The 21921-nt window shown below is 36.7% G+C and overlaps 1 protein-coding gene across 2 annotated transcripts in view; it reads right to left on the bottom strand.

Annotated features, from left to right (window-relative positions):
* The window catches only part of Mbtps2 (membrane bound transcription factor peptidase, site 2), a 39629-nt gene that overhangs the window by 14441 nt on the left and 3267 nt on the right, over positions 1–21921 (bottom strand). Inside the window, exons 2-6 of one of the 2 annotated variants that reach the window (XM_063242990.1) lie at positions 21464–21612; positions 19748–19961; positions 14418–14521; positions 12365–12492; positions 956–8423 (exon numbers count right to left, since the gene is read on the bottom strand). In XM_063242990.1, coding sequence (XP_063099060.1) covers positions 7318–8423; positions 12365–12492; positions 14418–14521; positions 19748–19961; positions 21464–21612 — 1701 coding nt within the window. In that variant the 3' untranslated portion in view covers positions 956–7317. Of the gene's footprint in view, positions 1–955; positions 8424–12364; positions 12493–14417; positions 14522–19747; positions 19962–21463; positions 21613–21921 lie in introns of those variants that run through there. The other variant, XM_005002195.4, reaches the window with a different exon arrangement.

The following is a 21921-nucleotide window of genomic DNA, read 5'->3' as shown; positions in this document are numbered from 1 at the left end:
CTTCCCCTTCATTATTTCTAAGGAATTTGTGAATCATTCTGACAACCACCAAATATTATTCAAAGTAAAATTTCTAATGTCACTACAATAACTAAGGGTGAATCCATAATTTTACATTTCTGACATAGAATCATGGCATCTCTACATCTATCAATAAAGACTGGTAGTTTTCTCTACATAGGCCCATATATTTCTTGAAAAAATGTTAACTTCTGATGTTTTATATGTCACACTTATTTCTGAATGGTAATTTGTTTTTCTTTCCATGACACTATTGGGTATTTTAGATATACAGGAATATTACATTTATTTTTTGTACATTTACTTCACAATCAACAGCCAAATGAAGTTTTCATTTAGGATTTCTTAAACTTTAGATTCCCTTGGATTTTCCATTATTTGCTAATGATCATTTGTCAACTCCAAAATTTATATCTCCTCCCCTTCCTCCTTTTGGTCTTACAGTGGCTAGAAATTTCAAATGTTTAATAGTGGTGATGGCATGACATCTATTGCTTTACAATTTTAATAAAAGATCAGCCAAACAACAGCAGGGCTTAGATGGAATTGAGGTCCAAATTTTATTCTGGCTTACATTTCGAGCAGTATGACTTGGGCAAGAGTGGAAAAATGTGAGTACGTGTGATTCAACACACAGAAGTAATACTCTGGTCACCAGCTGACTTAATAGGTATAATAATAATTTATTACATTATTTTTAGGCTCACAGTAATTATATCTGAAAGAATATAAATAATCATTTTGGTAAGGCTATAGCTTACTATAATTACATCATTAGCATCATTTCTAGTCACTAATATTTTTGCTTTTTACCCTTTAGTAAACTTGCAACTAGGTGATATAAGTAAGAAAAGAGTTTTCAATGTTTAAGAAGGATTTCAAAAACTTAAGTATAGAGCCAGAATGGTTGAATGTTACCTTCACCATTTAGAGATTTTTGGCAATAAAGGATAGCTTGTGGGTTTGTGGTGTGTGTGTGTGTGTGTGTGTGTGTGCATGTGCAAGCGCGCTGGGGCTAGAACCCAGAGCCTCACATCTGCACACATGTAAGGCTACTGCTCTACCACTGAATTACATCCCTAAATGAAGAATTTACACTTTACTTGTGATTGGATAGCACGTACTATTGAGTTCCTCTTCTAAAAAGTATTTTTGAGCTGGGCATAGTGCCATACCCCTATAACTTCAGCATACAGGAGGCTGAGGCAGGAAGATCACTGTGAGCCTGTGGCCAGCCTTTACTTCATAGTATGCTGAAGGCCAGCCTTTGAGTCCCTGTTTCAAGAAACAAAGAAAAATTTTTGTTTGGGGATCAAATCCAAGCCTCATGCACGCTAGGCAAGAACTCTCTCATTGAGGGAGACTTCCAACCTGAGAATATACACTCCACTTGGGACTACATACCAGGTAGTGTAATCTCCCTTTTAAAAATTATTTTAGGGCTGACAATATAGCTTAGGGCACAGCACCTGCCTGGCAAATATGAGGTCATGAGTTCGATTCCTGCACCAAAAAAAAAAAAAAAAAAAAAAAAGAAAACGAAAAAGAAAGATATGCCTCCTACCCGCCGAATAGTATGTAGATAGAAAGTAATGAGCCCAACCTATGTGTACTGACATAGAACCATCTTTAAGTTACACAGTTACATGAAAAAGTCAAGTGGATGGAGGGAGAGTGTATAAATATCCTTTATTTTATTGCTGGGTGTGGTGGCCAGACTGGGCTACAATGTGAGTTCAAGGCAGCCTGCATTGCATTGCAAAAAGCCTGTCTCTTTAAAGACAAAAAAACAAAACAAAACAAAATGCTTTTTTTTTTTTTTTTTTTTGCTGTGATAGGAATGGATCTTTGGGCCTCACACATGCTGGGCAAGTGCTATACTTCTAAACTATATCTTCAGCCTCTAAAAATTGTTTATACTTTCATTCAAAATTTAAGTACTTTCATTTACAGTATGACCATGAAGTATCACTCATCTTTTTTCTTCACCAAATGTCACATAAATGACTAATGGATTTTCTTTTTCAAAATTAGTATGTATTTCATTGCTTAAAAAACAAACAATTACATATATAACTCTTTATATTCCTTAAAGACTAAAAAATGAATTCCTGTACTTTTTTTCAGGTTTTTTTCTCTTTTTTTTTTTCCCAGACAGAGTCTCACTATGTAGCATAGACTTGGCCTTGAACTCACTATGTACCCCAGGCACTATGTACCTCCAACTTGCAAGGATCCTGCTGTCTCAGCCTTCAAGGGGATTACAGGCCTGCACCACCACACTTGGCTATTTTTAAGTTTTTTGAGATGGGGTCTCATTACTCAGTTCAGGCTGGCCTCAAACTCAAGGTGATCTTTCTGCCTTGGCCTCCTGAGTGCTGGGATTTCGGGCATGTGCCACCATACCCTGGTCTTTTAAATGTGGAAGTGGGAGGACATTTTAGAAGTAGAAATGATACACTCCTAAATTTTCTCTGTATGGCTGATGATCATACCAGGGCAGGGGGTGATGGGCTAGGTGAGATCTGAAAATAGAACTAGGGCAGTTCATTCTATGCCAATTAAACAGTGCTTAGGTGGTATGTGTAGACCCAATCACTGGTAGGGACATACAACTTTCTTTGGTACTAATTTTAGACCTTAAGTGCTAATTCCAACAATAAAAGTAGGAAGAAATTCCCACTACATTTTGATGGTGATGATCGTACATACTGGGGATTGAACCAGAAGTCTTCACACTAAGTTACATCCCTGGCATTTTAATTTTTCTTTTTTATTTTGAGACAGGATCTCACTAAATTTTCCCATGCTGGGCTTTAACTTGCAATTTGTCCACTGAGATGCACAAAGCCCTGTTTTAGACGGAGAACATTTTTTCCCTCTTAACAATTATATTCTATCCTGCAGCAGAGTATAGGATTACAGATGTGTTCCACCACATCCAGCTCCACTTACTACATTTTTAATCAAAACTTGAGAAAATCTTAAAAATTTAAGTAGCTTGAAAAAAATTACTAAGTAGTACACACTGACAAAAAAATCCACAATATAGGAGTAATAAAAAGTAAAAGTGATCTTTCCTAAATACCACTTTTTAACTACCAGCCCCACAACTCATATTAAATCTGTTATTTTTTGTTTATCCCTCCAGAAACTTTCTCTGCCCACAGCAGCAAAAATAAGTATATCTACATTATTTTAGAGTACAAGATGGCAAGTTTTCTAATATCTTTAAAGATATTTAAAAACAGATTTAAAGGGTTTTTAACATGATTATCTTAAATTAGTTCTTTTAAAAAATTCAGTTACTGAAGAAAAGGCATAGTATGTTTCATGTATGCACATATCTGGAAATGCATGCAGAAACACATAATAAAAGGCTTTTCAAGATAGAAGTGCATACTTTTTTTTTGATATATGTGTGTTGCTAGGGATCCAACCAGGGCCTCAAACATGCTCTATGATCACTGAGGTATATCCCTAGCCAGTAAACATATTTTTGTGTGTGTGTGTGGAGGTGGGAATGGAAATCAAGGCCTTGTGCATGTTAGGCAAACACTTTACCACTGAGATGCACAAAACCCTGTTTTAGATGGTGAACATTTTTTCCTCTTAATTATATTCTATCCTGTGGCAGAGTTGGTAATATGAATTCAGAGGTGTGCTGCAACCTGCTATCAGCTTTCCAGTGCCAAAATAGTATGTCTCCTCCTAATATCTCGAACTGTGGGTTACAGCTTGAAATTGGTCACAATGGGAATATTCATACTAGAGAAACTAGATCCAGAAAATGCTAGTAACGTACCTGCTCACTATGCCTTCTAGAGCCAGGTGCTGAAACCTTCACTAGGATGCCACCAGCTAATCCCTCCTCCCATCCCTAGTCTTTCCTTTTTTATATAGCAGGATTTTGCATGTGGAAGCACTATGAGATTTGAGTGGAAACAATATGGATCACCCTGCCCTATGTGTGGAACCCAGTGATTATGATGGAGCTAGACTTGAGATGTATCACAGAAGCTGCATGCTAGCAGTAGCTAAACTAACAACAGAGTGCCCAAAACCTCCCAAATCACAGAATTATCAACATTGAAATTTGAAATGTTTTGAGGCCACTTTTATGTTTAGTTATTAGACTAGTTAGATACCTGGCTAACACATGTTCCATGTACTGTTCTAAGAAAAATTTCCATGTCACATTCTAAGAAAAAATTTTTAAAGTATGCCACGTTGTTAAATAACAGAAATATCCAAAGTAAAATGGTTCAGGACTTAGTGGGAAAATAATCTTTTCTATTATACACAAATATATCTTTTTTAAACACCAAAGGAATTAATTTATTATGCCATATTTTAAACATTTTTCCATATATGTACAGTCATATCAATTCCATTTCATATATTTGCTACACCGTAATCCATCACATAAATATATCAGTTGATTTGGTTCCTTATTAATGATCAATTAGTTTACTTTGGAATAAACAGATTTCCTTTTACTGTTATAGATCTATTTAACTATGAATCTGAAAGTGAATTTTACCTAGAAATCGAATTATTGGGTCGAAAAAGCAAGTGCATTAATGTTGATCTCCCATAAATTTACATTGTGTTCTTGTAATTCATGTTTTCCTTTCTCCGAAAAAATACTGAATTTGACAGTTTGTGGGGGTGAAAAGTGAAATTCCATTGTCTTGACTTCTAGTTATTTACTTAGTCTGCACATTTTATAAGGTTATTTGTATTTCTCGTCCAAAAGTCACTAATTTCTATCAAATTGCCTTTTTATATCTGGTAATTTTTTGGCTAGCCTGTTTTTTTTTAACAATGTAGTTCAGGCTGCCCTTAAGTTCATTAAGTATTCCAGGATGGCCTCAAATCCATGTTGAGACAGTCTTTCTCACTATATAGCTAACCTGACCTAACTCACAAGAGAAAGTCTCACACGTAGTCCTGGCAGCCTTTAAATTTTCTACGTAGTACCAGCTGGCCTTGAAATCATTATGCAGCCTCTAATTTGTGGCCATCCTCCTGCTTCTGCCTCCTAAGTGCTGGAATTAGGCATGCATCACCAGCATGGCTATCCTTTAAAAAAAAAAACCAAAAACTAATTGGCACATATTATTCATTTATATGCATTGAGGTATTTGGTCCTTTGTAACTAATATTATAACTTTCTTCCCTAAATTTGTTTGGCTTATTTTACCTATATGGCATTTAAAATTTTCATGTCAAATGACTCTTTTGTAGCAAGATTTTCTCATTTTAAGATAAAGATTTATATGCAAAATTGTTTTCACAGTTTAACACAATTCAAATTCTAAAATTTCACTCACTCAACTTAACATGCATTAAGATATATTCTATGAAACTAATTCAGAAGACTACTTCCTAATTTCTATCCCCCACCCCCACCCCCAGGTGCTAATCACAGAACAAGGCAAGAACAAAGAACAAAGAGAACAAAGGCGAGGGAAAACAGGAGTGTTGGCTCCTTGGCTCTCTAAGCAGTATCCTATTTCTCACCAGGCAGACAGCTGATACCAGATCACTGGCCTACACTGTGAACCTGACCATGAAGGTTAAGTGGTAATGTGGATTGTGGAGCTCCCACATTAGCTTCATCTAAATAACTTACTGTCCATTACGATGTATTTATAAATATACCTCTGCGATGTTTTTACTTCCCCTAGAGGAGGCCTTTTTTACTTTTCTTCTTCTTTTTTTTTTCCTTTGGAGACAGGGTTTCACGATATAGTAGTTCAGGCTGGCCTTGAACTAGCTATGTAGCCCAAGCTGGCCTTGAACTTGTGGTGATCCTCCTGCCTCAGCCTCCCAAGTGCTGGGATTACAGGTGTGCGCCACCACATCCGGCTTTTTTTTCTTTTTGAGACAAAGTCTCAGTCCAGGCTGGCCTTGAACTCCTTATATAGTCCAGGCTGGCCTTGAACTCCAAGCCATCCTCTAGCCTTAGCCTCCCAAGTGCTGGGATTACAGGCATGCATCACCATGCCTAGAGGAGGAGGACTTTTTTCTTTTTTCTTGGTACCGGGGATGGAACTCACGACTGCCTGCTTGCAAGGCAGGCACTTATGCCCCTGAGCTAAATCCCTAGCCCCCGAGAGGAGGCCTTCTTAACACTGACATTACCAGCATTTTGGCCAGATAATTCTGCACTGTAGAGGACTGGCCTGTGCACTATGGGATGTTTAGCACTCTTCTTTACTCACCAGATGCCAGTAATGCTCTCTTCCTTTCCTGTATCACTAGTGTATGTATATAAGTAAGCTTTTAGGAGTTGTGCTGAGGATCAAATCCAGAAACCTGCACATGCACACAACTGCAGTATCACTAAATTATATCCCCAGCTTCAGAGCTACTTCTTTAAAACAGCCTCTTGTTTTGCTTTATCCACTACACAAAATGTATGAAACAGTCATATATATGCAATACATTCTGAAACTAGTCTCTTAATAGGCAAATAAATTACACTCAATAACCTCTAGGAGTATTTTTTAGAAAATGACCAAAATAGGTTTAAACTGATGATTAAATAATCTAATGGTCAATACTGCATGCTTTAATACAACTAACAGATAATTATGTAAAATGTGTTAATATTAAACAATACAGCCAAAATTAAACATTATATAAAGCCTATATAACTTTTCTTCAGAAGGAAAATGTTTGCGTATAACAGTTCTTTTTAAAACAAATCCACTTCCAAAAGATCACATATATAATTGCTAAGCATATTCCTAAAAGTTTAAAACTATAAATGTGAACATTTGTAAAAGGCTATTTTTTGGAGTGCTGGCGATCAAATGGGAAAATACAAGTGCTTTAAAAATGGTAAACAAGTGAACTTCACATTTATAAGAATGTAAAAAGTCCCATTATCTACCTAAATTCATAAAACACTATTATACAACAAGAAATGGCATCTTAACACTATTGTCTTACACAAAGGCTTATTTTAAAACTCTTTTTAACTGTTCTAGCACAACACAACCGTTAGAAATATAAGATTCATTAAAATTTTTTCTTAGAAACAATATGCAAGCATTAAGTTTGCATAGAGAGATCTTTTTCAAATGGGAAGAGGAACGAGATGGAGATGGGAAGGAATGGTGACAAGAACTATTTACATGTACAAACTTATGAAAAACCGCTTATGAATCATTATGTATCACAAACAAGAACTAGTAAACAAAACAATATACAAACAAGAGGCATAATTATTCCCAGGCACACTAGTGGAATATCCTTCTCGAGTTTGAGAAGGGCCTTCCCTTTTTACTGGCTGTTCTTGTTCTTAGCATGGGCTAAGATATGGGACTTCAGGTTAGTTGACTGTGCAAACCTTCTATTACAGCCAGTGAAAGGACACACGAAAGGTCGGTCTCCAGTGTGAATTCGCATATGAGTGCGCAAATTGAAACCTAGGGAAAAGGATTTCCCGCAGCCTTCAAACTTGCACTGGAAGGGCCTCTCTCCGGTGTGAACCAACTGGTGTCGTTTCAGTTTTGAGTTCTCCAGAAAAGCTTTGCCGCATTCGGAGCAGATGTGGACTCTGGGGCCATGGGTGTGCAGATGCTTCCTCATGGCGCAGCTGTCCTTGAACATCTTTTTGCAGCCTTCTTGGCGGCAAGCGACAGTCCTGGGAACATCATCCTTGCCTCTTTTGCGCTTCACTCTGGTGAATTCGGCCAACTGTTTGGGATCGGAGAGGTCAATGCCGGGAATTCCTTCAGGGGGAATTTTTTTCCCCGTCATGTATTCAGAATAATCCGGAGGCGAGTTTTCGTTCGCGTTCTCGGCGAGAAGCTCCGCGTCGAGGGCTCTTTCCTCACTCGAGGTCAAGATGCCGGGGAACATGTCCTCCAGGGGTTGGCTCTGAAGCAGCCTCTGCTCCCAGTTCTCGATGCTCAACTCGGAGCTGCTGCCGCCCCCTGCGGCCTCGCTGCCGCTATCCTTGTCTCCCAACTTCACCTCGCCGTCGCCGTCGCCGTTGCTGTCTTTTGTGCCGCGATCTGAGGACGATGATGTGGCCGAAGATGGCAGAGAGGCGGGAGTTGACTGGAAAAAGTCCTCCACAGCGTCGAATGAGAACATTTCCTCGGGCTTGAAATCACTGCTGACTAGCTGGTGGTTTAAGTCCAAATAGTCCACCACCTCCTCTTGGGTTTGTACCATGATGAATTCCTGGTCATGGTCACCACAGCTCGTGTTATTGGTGACGACCGGCTGCAGCGCAATTAGAGGCGCGTCGTCGTAACCGCCATGGACCCAGCTGTTGGCGGTATCTGGGAACGACATGCTTTGCACCTCCCGGGCGTTCGCAGGAGTAGCCTCCACTTCTACCTGCTGAAGCTCCACGAATTCTGCAGGCAACTCCAGATCTGTGGTGAGGTAAATAATGTCCTCTGAGGCCATGACTGACACCTCTGCAGGAGTCTCGACCTCCGGCAGCTTTAGGTGGTCAGAAGGCATTTGAGAAGAAAGGCTGAGGAAAGAAAAGCTCAAACTCCACACAAAAGCGGCGGCTTCAGAAGGCCGGCGCTTCGCGAGTGCTCGAGCTCTACCAAGCTGTGGGCGAAAGGGACGCAAGAGCCCGTGCTTCTGGGAGCACTGAGCGCATGCGCCTGGATACTTCAGGCACGAGCCTGGGCACCACACGCATGCGCTGCGGCACCCCACTCAAGCACTTTCTGCCACCCAGCGGAGTGCGTGAGGGACAGGTATTCACTCACGCCTATACCCTCGTGCCCTCGTGCTTGCCGTGCTTGAGCTAACCCGCTCTATGCGCCACCTAGCTGGTTGTCGACTGAATATTGATTTCACATCTGGTATTTTGACTCAAATTTTCTGTATTTCACCCTCCAACCCAGCTTATATGAGTATCTGAAAAAAAAGGCCTATACCTTTTAAATAATTACATGTCTTTATTTTTTCTTATTTAATTGCACTGACCCATGTTTACAGACCAACATTTAATATCGTTAGTAGCTGAGAGTGGAGTTCTTTATCTTAACCTTTATAAGAAATCTGTTAAATGTTACACCATTATGAAATACCCGAGTATCCCTACCTCTCCTAATGATTTATTCAAAACCATCAATGGATTTTTAAGTTTGTTAAATACTGCCTCATATTCTGAGATTGTTTTTCTATAACTGAAAACAGTTCGCCTAACGGCAAACATTTACCACATTCAAACGTATTTCCCAATATTAAGCTATACTTATTTTGAGCTATACCATGTATGTGCAGGTTTTTTGTGCTTTAAAATGAAAGATGGATATATCAGTGTCATACTGACTTTAAAAAAAATCTTATGTAGGCACGATACCACAGTTATGTAATCTCAGCACTCTGGGAGGCAAAGGAAGGAGGATCAAAAGTTTGAGCTCTGCCTAGGTATCCTAGAGAATTACTAAGATCTTCTCTCAAAAAATTGATTAAAATAAAATAAGCCTCAGGGTATAGTTCAGTTTGATGGCCCTGGATTCAACTCCTAATACTGAAAAAAATATTAAATTTCCTTCTCCATGCTATCTGGAACGTTATGCTAAAGTGGATATTTTTTGAGACAGTCTTGCTGTGTAGTTCAGGCTAGTCTCAAACTTATGGTGATCTGTTTGCCTCAGCCTCCCATGTGCTGGCACTACAGGTGTGTGCCACCACATCTGGCTTAATTTGGAATTTAAAAGAACATATTTTCATTCAAGATTTGAAAGAATTCTGTGGGGGAATTCTTCATCAATTTTCTTTATTTTTCCATTGAAATTACTGGCCTAATTTTTTTTTAAAATTTCCCCATTGTAATTATTGGCCTAGTTAGCTTCTTTCTTATTTTTCCCATTGTAATTACTGACCTACTTAGAATTTTTTCCTATCGCCTCTGCAGTTAATTTTTTTTTTTTTAGTACTGAGATTTTTGAAATTTTGTTTTGCAGAGATGATTAAGAAACACCTAAAGCTGTTTTAATTTTCTCTAACAGTTGTTATTGCCCAATCTGACAGCTAATTTTGTCTACAGGTGCTTCTTCCCACTGTTTAATCTTTTTTCCTTCAAAGAACACTTGGATTTAACAGATCTACTTTGCTTTTCCCTAATTTATCGTTTTTCTGCTTACATCTTTATCACTTCATTATTTCTTGACTGTATTATTTTTGAGACAGGGTTTTGCTATGTAGTTTAGGCTAGCCTTGAACTTACTCTGCAACCCAGGCTGACCTCAAATTCGCAGTGATTCTCCTGCCTCAGCCTACTGAGTGCTGGGATTACAGGTGTGCCTTCATGCCCAGCTACTTAACTATCTTACAGTTCTTTTCGTATTTATTAAATTGAATGCTTACCTAATTCATTTACATTTCTTTTTTTTTTTTTTTTTTTTTGTCTTTTTCGTTTTTATCAGTACCAGGGATCGAACTCACGACTGCCTGCTTGCAAGGCAGGCGCTTATGCCGCTGAGCTAAATCCCCAGCTTCACATTTACATTTCTAATTGCACAGTAAGTGCCTAAGACAGTGAATTTTTCTCTTAGCAAAATTTTTTATGTAAATTATTCCAGCAAAATGATTTTCTTATCTTTTTATTATATACTGCAATGGCAGTATTAAATTCATTCAAAGGGTTATTAAGATAAATTTCTAAAATCTAGGTAGTTTCTACTTAGGTTCATACTATTACCTTGGTAATTTATTGAGGTTTTCTCTATGAACTAATACATGTTCATTTTTTGTGAGTTTCTTGGGCCCTTGAAACTGTTTTCTGTATTCACTGTATAGTTTGACTTAACTATTTTGACTTTACTAAGTACAGCTTCTCCATTCCTGACTTTTTGTGATCTTCCATGTTTTGAGAGACAAGTACCTTTGTTAACTGTTTCTGCTTGAACTTTTTCCACTTTTGTGCTTTGATGTCTTTTTTACTTGATACAAGTAATATTCATAGCCATCATATTTTAATGATGGCTCACATTCCTTATTAAATAACTCCCCAGGTGTAACTTAAAGGTTTATATTATTGTTCCATTTTCTTTTCTTTTTTTTTTTTTTTGGTATTGGAAATCGAACAACTCAGGACCTCACGCTTGCTAGGAAGGCACTCTGCCACTGAGCTAAATCCCCAGCCCATATTGTTCCTTTTTTCATGGTTCATCATTTTACTTCCATCTTTTTGAGTATTTTTTAGATGAATTTCTTTTAGACATCACAAATTTAGGATGTTTTAAATCCAAACTAAGGGGAATTTTCTTTCTTTTGTGTGTGTGTGTGTTGTACAGTGCTGGGGACCAGACCCAGGGCCTCAGGAATGCTAGGCAAATACTTTACCACTGAGCCACACCCCCAGCCTAGCATTTTTTTTTTTTTTATAGAAGAGCTTATCTCATGTATACATATTGATAAAATAAAATCTCTTAAGCTTTTTAGGTTATCTTGTTTTATTTTGCCTTACAATCTGTTTCTTTGGTCTGTTTCATATTTTACTCTGATAACTTGGGAAGTTTATAAGTTTTTAGATCTTGTAGTATTTATATATAATATACTCAAGCCTCTATTTCTGATCTATCAACTTAAGATAGTCTTTTCATTAAGTGGAAGAAATTAGTACTTAGACCTCTTGGTTTTACATTTTCCACCTCCAGTTTTTTGGTTAGTGTCTTATACTCAAGTGTGTTCAAGAATTCTAATTCCATGCTTCCTTGGTCAAGTCAGTGATAGTGAACCTTGAGAATTTTCAGTGATACAAATAGTCTGCTGTGGCATGTGTGCCTTAAGTTTGCCACCACTGCCCTAAGTTAGTCCATTGAAAGAGATGCAGGGTTGTGATGGATTTGTCTTCTATCAATTAGGTCAGATAGTTTTGTGTTTCCCAGCATTTCTTCTGTACAAAGTTATATATCTTCAAGTAATTGTTTCTGAGTGAACTCTGACAATGCTGGAGTTCACTAGGTTAGTTCACTAGCATGAGGCTTTACTCCATAACATCTCTTCTCCATTCCTGAATTGATATGTTTTACCGATGATTTTTAATATTTTTCCTTGATTTGAGCAAATTTCCTTATATTTCAGCTGAACTGATGTTCTCCATAGTTTGTTGTTTCAGGTTTTGGTAGTTTTTTTGCTTCAGTAAGAATGAAGATTTTTCTTCTCTGTTATTTTTATATTTTATGTTGTTTTTATAGTTTGTTTTAAAGAAGAAATTGGTATGTAAATTATTTATATATACTAGTAAAATATGAGGGAGTCTACTAATCAAAATTTAATTTTTTGATATAAGTACTTTCCAGAAAACCAAAACCACAGATGAACATTTTAAAAAAAAATCTGTTACCTGCACAAAATATCCTTAGCTGCTGGACTGGTGATATAAGTTGTAAATGGGTGGTGAACAGATCAACAAATGCTCCAGGATATATAATGAAGAGAAAAATCCCAAAGCCATTAAATCGAACTTGTTCCCTAAGAAATCACACAAGAAAAAGGAATTTACTCATGCTATTGCATTTGTCAAATTAATAATGTAGGTAATGTTAAAATTCATTGTCACTGAAATTCTTGCTTAAGAAATAAGTTTCCCTGGATAATTAATATATGTTTATAATTTTATAATAGTGTTGTATAGACTTGATTATTGTGAAATTAAATTTTATAAAATAAGATTAAGTCCATTCTAAAATATAACTTCAAAAGTTAAGAAGTCAATATGTTGAACAAATAAACTAGTCAGATACATAAAATAATTGTTAATAAGTCTATATGAAACTAAATGATATATATATATATATATATATATATATATATATATATATATTTATTTTTGGTATCAGGGATTAGAACTATGACCTTGAGCTTGCCAAGCAGGCACTTACCACCACTGAGCTAAACCTCCAATCCCAATGATAAATATTTTTATGGTCTAAAATGATCTATTTTCAGAGAAGGATACAGGAGAATATATAATTTAAGTAAATTATCTAAATTCTATTTGTCTTAGCTATTATGAATAATAGTGGGCATTTAGCTAAAGGTATTCCTATTCAACTAACATTGTATATGTGTGTGTATACATATATTTTCGCCTTTTTTTGAGACAGGGTCTCACCATGCAGTTAGAGTGGCCTTGAGCTCACTTTGTAGCCCAGGCTGGTCTCGAACTCTTAACTATCCTCCTGCCTCAGCCTCCCAAGTGCTGGGATTATAGGCATATGCTCCACGCCCGGTCAAGATAAGTATATTTTAAAATGTATAATGCTCAGACTATCCTCAATACAACTATTTTATCATTTCATTTTCTAAAAATGTACATTATATTTAATAGTATCATAAGACCAAACAGCTCCTCTAAAAAAAATCATCACCTTAATATACTGTTCTATCGATATTAAGTCTATAAGATAACTATATGTTTGTTGTTGGCAATAGGAATTTTATTAAAATTACCTATTATTTCATGAATATATTATAAATTATTAAACTGTTACTATCAGTACTGCTAGATGGAAAATCTTAAAAGCTAAAAATATAGATGCAAAGGTGAAGGGAATTTGAAAAAAAGCAGCCTTTTATTCACTACTGTGCACGCCTATGCAACAGTATATGCTCAGTCAAAATGAGGTTTTACTGCCAGTCAATAGACTCCTGTTTGTAAGAACTAGAAAATAATATGATGCAATTAAATTCTGTCCTCTAAAACAGTGGTTCTCCTTTCCTCTGGCCCATACAGCGGTGGGATAAAACACATTTCTGTGAGCATGCTTCTGATTATTGCAGTACTTGTCAATGGATTGACAGGAAGAGTTGTGACATGTTCCCTTTACATTATGATTTTATAAATTTCATAGGCTTTTAAGTACTCAGGTATAGAATGATGCATTTGGGTTGTCAAGACCACCAACAGGACATGATATTTAATACAAGTCCTAAGTCTCATCCTCTTCTCTTTGGTACTAGTATATTTGTTAAGTCTAGTGCTTTAGTTTTCTTGCTCTAGCCAGTATGGAATATGAACAAAAGGAGGAAATTATTTCAGCTGATAGACTGAAAAAAGTAATAAGTTACAAAGGAGAGGGGGTTAAGTATGGGGGATATTATTCCAATCCAATGTTGAATAGAAAATTAGCTTTCAAGGTTGGATGACAAATGTTGAAGCACCATGAAGGTAAAAGTATACTGGTGAAACACTCAGATTAGAGAAGTATACATGGTTAATTGAGCCTATTCATCAATGCATTAGGCTTTTCTATTAAAGAGAAGTTTCAAAGTAATACATGATATGCACTGGGAAATATCCCAGAAAGAAAAAATACTTATCAGATATATCAATACTAGACCCTGTTAATAACATCTTTGTATGTAGTAGAAATGAAAAAGGTGAATATCATTACCTAATAGCTGCTATCCCATGTCCAATTTCATGTACAACACCACTAATGAGGACTGCAGCGAAGAAATAGGTCAGTTGATTGACAGGTAAATTTATACCAGGAACCTGTTTATGGACACAATATGCAGCAATTATCAGTGGGGGTGTAGGGGTGCCCCAAATGGGCATCAAGAGACATGGTATTCAGTTTGTATTAAAGTTTAAACAGCCAAGCTAAATGTTTTGTAAACTGAGAGTAATATAACTATTAATGATTCATTTCTTGAGACATTTCTATCATAATCAAAAAGCAAAAAACATTAGTTTTTTAAAACCAGGTAGTTTCTCTCAAGCAAATACACAACCAACATAGAGAGAAATAGTCTCAAGTTATGATATTTGGTAATGAAGGCTAGTATATAATGAAGTACCTAATCAGTGTGAAAGAATTACATACCCTTCATTCCTCCTATTCCAGAAGTTTGCTCATTATATTGTGTTCATGTAACCAACAACTTGATTTTTTTCTTTCAAGGTCTTTTATGATTTAAAGCTTTAATTCTAACTCAACTGGAATTCATTTTTGTGTTGCACAGCAAAGGAATTTTACTTTTTAAACCTCCTTCTAAAGAGGAGATTCACAGAATGTTGTTTGAATCATTTTCTAAATTCCATTGATTCCAAGGGTCTATTCTTTGGCTATGAAACTCATTTTCATAAACATCAATCTTAATGTATGCACAATATCTCATCTGGAATTCACATTACTCAGACCCTACTGATAACTTTTTCACAATATCAGTGTCTTTTTTTTCTGTGTGCATGTTCCAGTCCCATGTTTTCAGGCATCTGTTTGGCTCATTATTCTTTTCTTTGAGTCCTCTCTAGATTCATATCCCTGAGATTAATGCGCATGCATTCTGCTTATCTCACTAAATATCCTGGTTACCGTATTTTGTTTCAAACAAATAAGTAAGTTTTATCTACTTGGATATTTGTTTCTTTTCTTTATTATTTTCTAGATGTAATAATCAGTGAGCTGAGGAAAGAATTTGAGTGTGACTATACCAACAGATGGTAGGTCTTATTTTCTGGCGACAGTACAAGATCGCCCATCTGTCTCTGCCACGATCACACAGGGTATTAGATGTACCAGAATACTGAATACAACTACTTTCAACAACACAGAGTGCCAGGATTTTGGGAATTAATACTGAACAAGGTTGCAGAGAATTACAGAGTAAATAGAAAAGTATATTCTTTAAGATACAAGGGCTTATAACGAAGTCAGGACATATAATATTCTTAAAGTATACTAACTCCACACAAATAATGTAAATATGATGTACTGCAAACATTTCCAGAAAAGAAGATAAAGGGCTCAAAGGATGGGTGAGTGGGGAGGGAAGGGAAAGGGGATAAAAAATGGAACTAAGACGTATCATGTATATATACCAACTTCCCACAAGGAATATAAACATTACATACTATACACATGTACGAATAAATTAAAAATAATTATACATAAATATGCACATGGACTAGAGGGCTGCTGACTTAACTGTTCAAAAGCACAGTTGGCTTAGTACAGTCAATATTTTTGTGAGCATGATGAGTAAACTGAAAAGTAAAGAGAAGAAATAATTTCTAATTCTAGTGTCACCACTCTAATTCTAACAGACACACCAATGATCATATTTTTCCACACATTTCCTTCCCTCCTATCTTCTTTCTTGGTAAACAATAACCAGGCCTGCCTGTCATCTGAGAAACATCCTCAAGTTTTCCTTCTCCCTCCAGCCTCATTTAATTAATCACTACGTCTCAGAACTCTGTTCCATAAGATTACTCGAATCCAACCCCTTCACTCTCCTCACCACTAATTTAGTTTAAATCTATATCACTTCTGACACAAATTACTCCAGCGGCCCTCCTGAATGGTCTCCCCATGTTCAAACTAGACATCCTTGGTCTATTTTGTAAAAAACTATTAATCTATAGTAAAACTGAAACTTCTGAGCATGGTCCGACATAATCTAGGCTCTACCTACATGAAGTCTCCAATCTTACCTCGTGCACTGCCCTGTTCTCTTTCCAATACTCCGACCCATCCTTCTATTCTACACTTCATGGACACAGGTCAAAATTACTTATACTTCCTTGAAACTTATTTGTCTTTCTTAAGAAGAGTAGAACATAATAACATGTAGGTTGTAAGGCCAGTGACGACAGATCCACAGTTAATCAGCTGTGGCACTCAAGTGGCTTAATCTGTCTGTGCTTTGACTTTCTCATCTGTAAGTCTAGAAGAATACAAATACCTTGAGATTGTTACAAGAATAAAATAATGACCGCGAGATCATAATGTTAAGTGAAATAACTTAGATCTACAAACTTAAATATCACATTTTTTCTTACATGAGAAACCCAGAGTAAAAATAAAGAGTAAAATAAAAGATAGATAATAGGAAATAGGAGGATAGATCTTTCTCAAAGGTGCAGGGGCTTAAGAGATGGAGAGATAGGAGGGGTAGAGGGTGAAAAAAAGGAACTGGAGTTGGGATTGGGAAAAAAAGGAATTGAGATGTACCAACTCCACACAAGCAATACAAACATTACGTGATGCAAACATACAAAAAAGGGGATCATTAGCTGGGTGGAGGGGAATGGAAGAGAAGGGAGATGACAAAAGGAATTAAAATGTGTTATGTATATGTACCAACTCCCCATAAGGAATGTAAACATTCCCCATAAGAAATGTAAACATTATGTGCTATACACATGTACTCATAAAACTAACAAAAACAAACATTACAATAAGGAGGCGCGGCAACCTCACACAAAGCACTGCATGTTAACAAGCTTTTATTAGTACTATGATCGTGCCCTCTGCATGTCCACGTTAATGTATATCATTCCCTCAGTTACTGGGGTGCTCAATTTTCATCTTCCTTTTCTACATTACATGAACTCTCCTCATCCTTCTGTTAAAGGTTAATTTTTTTTTCCAGCACCAGGCAGAATTTGTACTCTTCTCTCTTCTCATAACACCTTGTATATGCCCATTTGTAGCACAATCATAGCAGCTCTACTTACAAACTGAAAGCACCATGAATACCAGGATTGGATTCTGCTCCCCACATGAACAGGACCCTGCACACAGCTAGTAAACAGACTATACTCAGTAAACATTTGTCTAAGAGATAAATCATCTCTCCTGTAGCCTCACCTGATGAAACTTAGAAAGACCTGGGACGATTCTTTATAGTTCTTCCAAATCTCCCCATAATAACCCATCATAGAAGAGGCCATAGACACCTTTTTAAAAAGTCAATGACAGCCAGGAATAGTGGCTCATGCCTGTAATCCCAGGACTCGGGAGGCTGAGGCAGGAAGACTGTTGAGTTGGAGACCAGCCTGGGCTACAAAGTGAGCTCAAGGCCAGCCTGAACTGCACAGCAAGACCCCATCTCAAAAAGACAAAAAAAAGTCAATGACATGTTAGACTCTAAAATTTCCTAGACTTTATCCTTATCCTCCCTATTGGTAGCCCTTATTAGCTTCTCTTGGTGGAAATCTTTGTTAACTGTCTCATAATTATCCTAATAATTCTATTATTTGGCCTTGGCATATTTGTTACTTTGCCTTTGTCTCCTCCAGACTTAAAATTGTTATGCCTACTCAAGATAAAAACACCTGGTGTCTACTGAGGGCCTTCAGAGAGATCCTCTGCAGAGTATCTCTGACTGCCGATAAACAACTAAGACTCCCTTCAGCCAGAAGACTTCAGATCCAGATAGGTCACAACCATTACTCCCTCATGGCAGTTTGGGTTAAGGGGGGACTGTTATAGGCAGCTGAGATAGATAGAAATATTACAGGTGTCAGACAGGACTGGGCCCTCAAAGGAGCCAGTGCAGAAGACTAGATACCTTGCAGCTGTGGGGAAGACACACACCTCCTGCTGTGGGCCAGGCCTCAGACAAAAGACAAATTAAATGAGTTTACATGCTTCCTAAGGATAAGCAATGAGAGTGAATATTCTAAATAGGTCTCTATCACCCTGAGGAAACCAGGAGTCACCCTCCCAACCGCCTACAGGAAGAGTCACTGTTTGGTATTCATGCCCAATTGCTATGTGACTGGCTTCCCTGTTTGTCCCTGATTTAATCATTTTTACCTACAATTAATTGGTTGAGCACAGCTTTGTCCCACCTCCTACCCACATCGAGAGTTTCTATGTTTTCCGCACTTTAGACCAACATCACTTTGTGATTTTACTCTATAAAAGTCCCTTGGGACCCCTTCTGTCTGTCACTCTCAGACAGAAGCTTGCTTTCTCTCAATAACTATATTCTGCTCTTTTCTGTTACTAACTCTTGAATAATCTATTCTGTTTAATAAGAACAGGATTAAAAACAATCCCATGGAATGGGAATACGAATATAAAAATATAAAATAAAAGTAAGCCAATGTGAAACCCCTTTCCAAATTCTGGAGACAAGAAATGACAGGATACAGGTCCACATATGCACCTTAATGTGAAAATGATTATAAATAGCCTATAGTCAAAGGAACACAACTCAGAACATTATTTTTTACATCAAGAAATGACAGTGACCACTCAGAAAAGTTTCACACCTTTTTTTCTTTTCCCCCCAGTGTTGGAGACTGAACCCAGGGCTTTATCTATGCATGTAAAGCAATCATTGGACCACTAGGCTACACTTTTAGCCCCAGTCTCATATCTTTAATTAAAAGAGTATCATCCGGGCATAGTGGCACACACCTATAATCCCAGCACTCGGGAGGCTGAGGCGGGAGGACTGCTGCAAGTTCAAACCAGCCTGGGCTACATAGTGAGTTCAAGGACAGCCTGAACTACACAGCAAGACCCTGTCTCAAAAATAAACCAACAAAACTCAGTAACAACAAATGGTATTATTGTTTTAGTTAGCCTCTGAAAGCCATGAAAATGAGAGAATACTTGGTGTAGGATTAAAATGCGACTCATTTACACATTATACAGATCTTAAATCAGCCTGTTTATTCTTTCAAAGTAGCAATCATTTCAAATCTTAAGAAAACATCATGAATTAAACTTAATAGTTTATAACTACTAACAGTCTTGACAGTGGTCCATTTGTTCTCTGCTACAACTATCAATACTACAATCAAATATTTATTGCAATGATTCTGGCTATCTAAAGTTTTTTGTTGAAGCAGGTAATTTGAAGAACTGTGGGACTTCCACTTTCATATTTATATTATGAATAGTAGTTACATTAGTCAGAAAAAAATCTTGCATCTATATATCAACAAATTTACTTAAAACACAAAGAAGGGACTTACCACAACTTGTAGCACCTGTTCACTGTGAAGAGAGGAGGAAGAGGAAGATGATGAAGAAGAGGAAGAGGAGGAGGAAAAAGAGGAAGAGGAGGAGGAGGAAGAATAAGAAGGGGAGTCAGCCATCATCTGTGCCAAAGTCTGTATCAATGTTTTTCCAAGGAGAAAAAAAGAGCTAAACATGGCGATTACGCCAAACACCATTCCAAAATTGAACCTGTCAAGAGGAAAAAAAAATTTAAGTAAATGCTTGATTCTTCACAAACCATGGAGTAACAAATTCAGTGACCAGCCATACTTCCAAAGTTTTAAAATAAGGGGTAAAAATTTTAGTAACTGTCTTTCTATTTGAACATCAAATACTTGAAATTTGGTACTAGGTTCTTTAAGCAGTTTTAATAAATTACAGTTCTCTCATACTTAAAGAGGCTGAATAGCATTCTTAATTTAAAAAGTGTATTTTGGGCTAGGGGTCTAGCTCAGTGGTAGTGTAACATGCTTAAGGCCCTGGCTTTGATTCCTGGTACTACTAATAAAGAAAAGAAAAAAAATTGTGTCCTCTTATGTATTTGATTATTTACATAGCACTGTTTAGATCCTGCTCTAATAATTAGGAAACTTTTGGCATTATACATATTCATCTTTTATCATCTACCCATTCTATTGTCTGCATTGTATTTTAGCTTTACCATGTGATAAATGAGTTTAAATATTAATACAGCAAAACTTAATAGTAGATCCTGTCTTTCACTCTTTTAATAATTAGAAAAATACCTTTCTATAGTTAGGAATAATTTGTTACATTTTCTTATTTTTCTGATAAATTGCTTTTCAAGGAAATAATTTTATTTAAATTGTCAAGTTTATAGTTGAATTGTTTATTATGAATACAGTACATATGAATGCATGCATGGATGTATTTATTGAGACAGGGTCTCATAATGTAGTTCATGTTGGCCTTGAACTTGTGACAATCCTCCTGCCTCAGCCTCCCAAGTGCTGGTACCACAGGGATGCACAATCATGTCTGGTTTGTTATTAATTTAATGCCAACAGAATTGTGATTTCTTTTTGTTTTGGTTTTTTGAGACAGGGTCTTGCTATGCTGTTCAGGCTGGCCTTTAACTCACTATGTAGTGCAGGCGAGCAATCTTGCTGCCTCAGCCTCCTGGGTGTTGGCATTACAAGTGTGTGCCACAAACCTGGCAGAATTATGATTTTTAGTTACTCTCTTTCCTTCATTCTTGATTGGTTATAGTAAGGATTTATTCATCTTTTCAAAAAATTGGCTTTTGGTTCTGCCAATTTACTGTATATTTTCTATTTTACTAATTTCTGTTCTGTATTATTTTCTTCTTTCTGCTTTGCATCCTCTGATTTGTAATTGTATTTTCTGGTAACTCTTTGATAATTTGATTATTTACATTTAGCTCTAATCCACTTCTAACAAATGGAATTTAGGCCAACCCCACATTTTCTCACTACAGAAACTATCAGGATCTTAAGCGTTCCAGACATCATCATATATCTCAAACCATAAAATATCATAAATGCCTAATCTTTTAATGTTAGCAAAAGCACAATGACAGAATCCTATGTTTCTAAAAAAAGTTTTTCTGTGACTATTTTAAAACTCAGTATACCAAAAATAATGGAAATGTTAATGTAACAAGCTCTCACAACTAACTAATTTAAACCAAAAAGGGAAGTAAAGAGTACCATTGGTAAAGCATCCTCGTTTTCCGTCGTCCCCAAGTATAAAAGGCACGGTTGAAAACTGCAGTTTGCCATCTAATGTGAAAAGGGGAGATGCTCAATCCATTGTTTTCCAGCCAGTCTTCATAAGAATGCTTAAAATAGACGGATGACTAAGACAGAAAGAAAAATTTCACATCATTCAATTTTGAAGAACAATTTATAATGTACACAGGAAATAAAAAAGTATTTTCTATAAGAAATCAAGATGCTGATTACGCAAATGCTTATAATCTTAAAGCTTTACACTTATCGTTTAAAGTATTAAAAGTCTCAAAATAGCTGTTTTAATTTTTTTTTTTTTTGTCTTTTTCATTTTTATCGGTACCGGTACCGGGGATCGAACTCACGACCGCCTGCTTGCAAGGCAGGCGCTTATGCCGCTGAGCTAAATCCCCAGCCCCCAAAATAGCTGTTTTGCT

The sequence above is a fragment of the Cavia porcellus genome, unplaced genomic scaffold, assembly GCF_034190915.1.
Source record: "Cavia porcellus strain 051 isolate PalLab524CR breed Dunkin Hartley unplaced genomic scaffold, mCavPor4.1 scaffold_33, whole genome shotgun sequence".
Classification (NCBI taxonomy): Eukaryota; Metazoa; Chordata; class Mammalia; order Rodentia; family Caviidae; genus Cavia; species Cavia porcellus.
The sequence above is the reverse complement of the archived record's forward strand: the minus strand, read 5'-3'. Positions and strand labels throughout refer to the sequence as shown.